The 5,414-nt window shown below is 32.9% G+C and overlaps 1 protein-coding gene across 2 annotated transcripts in view; it reads left to right on the forward strand.

Annotated features, from left to right (window-relative positions):
• LOC117171736 (probable chitinase 2) overlaps nucleotides 1-5,096 on the forward strand; it is a 149,456-nt gene extending 144,360 nt beyond the window's left edge. For both annotated transcript variants that reach the window (XM_033359319.1, XM_033359320.1), the window contains exons 2-6: nucleotides 3,045-3,123; nucleotides 3,274-3,544; nucleotides 3,642-4,032; nucleotides 4,492-4,763; nucleotides 4,839-5,096. In XM_033359319.1, the coding sequence (XP_033215210.1) occupies nucleotides 3,045-3,123; nucleotides 3,274-3,544; nucleotides 3,642-4,032; nucleotides 4,492-4,763; nucleotides 4,839-4,989 (1,164 nt within the window). In that variant the 3' untranslated portion in view covers nucleotides 4,990-5,096. The remainder of the gene's footprint in view (nucleotides 1-3,044; nucleotides 3,124-3,273; nucleotides 3,545-3,641; nucleotides 4,033-4,491; nucleotides 4,764-4,838) is intronic.
• Nucleotides 5,097-5,414: the final 318 nt, after the last annotated feature.

Here is a 5,414-nt window from a genome sequence, read left to right on the forward strand (position 1 = left end):
ATCTAGTCGGGAGTGGTGCTGACTGAAAACAGATGATTTGGAGCGATTCGCGCGCCATCTGTTGGTCATTCTAAGGACTTATTGAACTACCCTCGTAGTAGACAGTTCGGATTGATAAATTGATGTATCGAGATGGGATAAGTCCGAGGCAACTGGAATAAAACGATTATCCTACTAATACACAGAGGGAAAGGAAATGTAAGCAACTGTAATAATTACAGAGAAATCAGCTTATTAAGTACCGTGAGGAAAATATGCTTAAAAATGCCTATACGTAGGGTAAAGAAAATGATAGAAGAACAAATATGGGAAGTCCAACGCGGATTTATGGATTTATGTCCTGAAAGAGTACTGATTCAATGGATGGCTCCTACAAGCAATAAAATAAATGTATGCTCGCAGCAAAGAGCGTCTGAGGGTTAAGGGCATGCTCCACACTGTCACGTGAGCAGCACTTTCAAACGAACTTACTCATAAAGTAACAATTTCAATTATTTTTCCATATTAGACAGACCTTCATATTGTTTTCCTTCGCTTCTGTCTAGTACGGGAAATTTATTAAAGTCATTATTTTATAACTAATTTCGTTTAAAAGATTAGATGACGTGACAGTCTGGTACATGCCCTTAATGGAAAACTGAGTGACTACTTCGAAATGATGCAAGGTGTTAGACAAGGTTGCGTTATGTCCTCATGGCTATTTATAATATGCATTGATAAGTGTCTAAGAATGTCACCCTTCGTATAATGTTACAATCAGCGTCAAACCCTTCCCGTTAACATAAAAAATCGTCTCAAAACCTGTTACACCCTCTTGCCAGTCTGACATAATTTTTGAACAGCAAATAGTTTTAAAAAATCAGTAGAAATTGTAATCTATCTAAATAAATTCTGACAGTTTTTTAATTCACTTTTTTGGCTAAATGTAAAAGTTGCAGTACGAGTCGAATTCAAGGTGGTAGCCCAGACGAGATAAGTACTGCAATTCACATAAGGCAAAGTGCCACTCAGGGGCCGGGTGTCACGCACTAGTTTTTCACACCATTCGAGCAGAGGTAAGAGTAGGTGGCATAGAGTCCTAATCTCTAAATCTAAGAGGAAATCCAATCCAATGGAATTCAATTCAATCTAATCTACTCCAATCCACTCCACTCCTATCCACTTCAATTAATTATAATCCAATCAAAGCCTTTCCTTTCCAATCCAATTAATTCCAATACACTTCTATCCATTGCAATAAATTCTAATCTATTTATATCCACTTTATTCCAAGCCAATCTAATCCAATATATTCCAATCCAATTCACTATATTCAAATCCATACCAATAAAATCCCATTCATTCCAATGTACTCCACTCCAATGCAATACAATCCACTCGAATCCATTTTAATTCAATTAATTGCAATTGAATCCACTCCCCTTCCACCCAATATACTCCATTCCAATATAATTTATTCTAATCTATTCCATTGTAATGCAATTCACCTCAATCAAATCCATTTTAATCAGCTCTTATTCAATCTAATCTACTACACTCGAAATCTATCCATTCCAATCAAATTCAACCCTATCTAATTCAATATAATCCAATTCTATTCTTGAGACGAAGGACGAGTCACATATTATTTTTTATCACACCAGTTAGCCAAATTTGGGGACAGTGCACTCATCTTATCACAAATTATAGATATAAATTTCCATTAAACAATCAGATCATATTCTTGGTTGACACAGTCTATTTTAGGCGTTTGATTGTATTGCGTGCGTACGCGCGTGTGGTGACATTATAAGTCCAAAATCTACTTCGTAGTTTAAGGTGGATACAAAAATACATTCTTCTCACTCTTTTCTTTTACTTTCCTTTCGCTTTTCACTTACATCTTCTTTCTTGCTGTCACTTTACGTGCCGCTCGTCGCGGTACAATAAAGTGCTATTTTAATGCCGCTCTGCAGACAGGGACAGAGCGATTATTCTTTCTATTTTAGATCAAATTGTATATTTAATTAAGGAGGAAGCGTATGGGTTAAAAAATGGACACTAGAATTGATAAAAAAGTACAACTTTATAACTATTTGTGAATTGTCATGACATTAAAAAGGTATTATTTTATGTGAAAACTGACAATAGCGTTTTAACGAGGGTGTCTGTCTGTCGCTGTTGTTTGTGTATTGGATAACTTTTGAAAGACTAATCGGATTAAGTTGCATTTTGCGGACAAACTATGCAAGATACGAAAAAATAAATTAGTCATAATTTCGCAACCAAGAAAGATATACCAATTTTTTATGAGTCGCTTTTTTTTAGGACACGTATTTTTTTGTAAAAAATAACATTAATAATAAAAAGGTAAATTTTTGGACCAAAGACACGAGCTACGAAAAAAAATAATTAGACAAATAAGTTCAAACAAAAAAGAGATTTTCTTCTACTTGTAAAAATGTTTAAATGTATATTATATATGTATGTTTCAATGCTAATGCTATGCTATACTTTTAAAAATATAAATATATTGCAATAATACATTTTTAGGGTAGCTAAAAATGAAATTCAACGTAAAATAAGACACACATATGAAAGTATTTATGATAAATAAAATTTGTACTTTATTTGACATTATCTGAATAAGCATTCCTAAGCTGAGCTACATAAATAAATATGCTATAAATTTGATATAATAGTGTTGAACATAATACTGAAAAGTTCTTATCTTAGACAAAATCGAGTGCGAAGTACGAGATACGTGATGAGAATGTGTTCATTAACGCTGAAATAGCATTAACTAAAGAGATTTTACAGTCACCGAATTATAGTTGTCGATGCTTTGAACGTTAAATTTAAAAGGTTCATTCACAAATGCGGGAAAAATACAAAGACTGAGCGCGTAGTGCGAGGAAAATACATTATCGAGCGCGAAGCGTGAGGGCCGCCAGTCGCGCGCCGAAGGTGCACTCAAACTTGTGAGCCGCGCGCCCAGCGTGCGATGAGAATTTGCACGTGCCGCTGGCAGATTTTTTCTAATATTACGACTTACTCTTTTGCAGATGTTTAAATTAATACTTCTTCTTGGAATATACACAGCTTTTGTTTGGGGCAATGAGATTCCAGAATCGGCTGAAGAGAGTATGTGATATATGTATCTTTTTATATTAATTACATCTAAAAAAGAAAACTGTAGTATTATTTTCGTCGGCTGATTGAAAATCCTCATTTTTTAATATATCAATAAATATTTCTGTTTCTCAAGCTAGATTTTTTATAATTGTTTTTCAGAAATTATCGGTTGTTATTTGGAAACCTGGGCAGTATATCGTAAAGCAGAGGAAAAATTTGACATAAAGAACATCGATGTGTCCCTTTGTTCCCACTTATTTTACAGTTTTGTAGGACTTGGTGCAGATGCTTCTGTTCGACTTTTGGATCCAGGCCTAGATATAAAGAATAGTGGATTTAAAAAGTTCAATGATCTTCGGATAAAGAATCCAAAATTAAAAACCATGGTCTCAATGGGTGGATGGAACGAGGGATCCGTTAATTACACTAAGTATGTTTGATTCTAGCTTACTGAAATGGACAAAATTTTCTTCATAAAATCCTAAGAAATGGACGTAATAATTATTTTAATGAATTCAACTTTACAGAGTAGTCAATAATCCGATTCTCCTTGAAAAAATGGTTGTTAATGTTGTCGAGTTTGTTAAAAAATACGGATTCTCTGGATTCGATCTTGATTGGGAATATCCAAATCAACGTAATGGAACTGATTCTGATAAGAAGAATTTTGTTTTACTCTTGAAGAAACTCAGAGAAAAATTCGATAAAGAGGACCTTATTTTATCTGTGGCGGTTGGTGCTAGTAAAGAAACTGCTGAGAAATCGTATGACATTAAGGGAATATCTAAGTATGTGCACTTCATAAATTTAATGACTTACGATTTCCACGGAATCCTTGATAAGAATAAGAGAGTTGGTCATAATACTCCAATGCATCATTCACCAAAGGAACATGGGGAGGATCGCAAGTTGAACATTGTAAGTACCTTTATTTTTGTATTGCATTTTTTTCGACGAGGCAAGAATTCGTCATAAACTGATATTTTTTAACAGGTTCCTGTCTTGCAAGTCTTGTTATTGTTATGAATGACTTTCACCTGTACATTTATTTATAACGATCTCTGAATTCAAAAACTATAATTTTGTAATAAAACAATGTTAAATTATTCAGTAATTTGATATTAATTTTAGATCAAGGTGATAAATTTTTGCCTTAAAAGTTTGCTATCTCAAATTAATTTTTAAATTATTATTTAATTTTGAATATTTATAGCGTAAACTCGGTAAATCCTGAGGCATGAAAAGTGCGACAGCTTAATTCAGTTGATAAGAAAATCTGTATTAAATTAAAGAAATAAAAAAACAAATCATTCGGTTGCTCTAAAAATGTATTTAGATTAAATCTACATAGCTATTTTTATTCAATTCTGTTTTTAGGAATATGTAGTGAATTACTGGCTTTTGGAAGGTGCTGAAGCGAAAAAGTTGATACTGGGAACTGCCTTTTACGGAAAGTCATATACTTTGGCTGATCCAAAGCAAGTTGGTATAGGAGCACCGTTTTCTGGTGAAGGCAAAATTGGTTCAGGAGCATATTACCATATTTGTCAATTGGCGAAAAATCCAGAATGGACGCATATCCGCGACCATGTACAGCAAGTGCCATACATGTACAAAGAGGATCAAATTATTGTGTATGATGATGTTCAGTGAGTCTACAAATACATTTTTTATGTTTGTTTTCAAAAACAATGAGAACATTGAATTTTAACATTTATTTTCAGATCAATTATGAAAAAGGCTGAATTTGTTCTAAAAAATAAGCTTGGTGGAGCTTTTACGTGGAGCGTAGATCAAGATGATTTCTATGGGAACTGTGGAGAATATTCCCCGCTTTTAAAGACTTTGAACCGAGTCCTCCGAAGAAGATTTTAATTTCTTGTGCATATAATTGACCAGGAAATAAAAAAGTTTAGTTTTCAAGCTAAAAAGTCGATTTTTTAAGAAAACAGTTGACTTTAAAACCCGATAAGAAGAACTGAAAACCAAGAAAAATGATTTATCAACCAAATAGTTAAAATAAAAAAAGTTAATTTTAATCCAAAGAATTATTTATGAAAATTTCTTAAATGAATTGAATTTATTGGTGAATTAAATTAAAATTAGTTACTGATTAATAGCTACATGAGCGTTTCTTCTAATGATAAGCGCATGCAAACAAATAAGCAATGGCGGATTGTTTTCTAAAAGTTATGCTATAATATTTTCCTTGTTCTTTGAAATTTATTCGAGCATTAAGATCACCTATAGAAGAGTGATCAGGAATAAATGTTTTAAATCATAGAGGATAGATATATATT

The sequence above is a fragment of the Belonocnema kinseyi genome, chromosome 4 (assembly GCF_010883055.1).
Source record: "Belonocnema kinseyi isolate 2016_QV_RU_SX_M_011 chromosome 4, B_treatae_v1, whole genome shotgun sequence".
NCBI lineage: Eukaryota > Metazoa > Arthropoda > Insecta > Hymenoptera > Cynipidae > Belonocnema > Belonocnema kinseyi.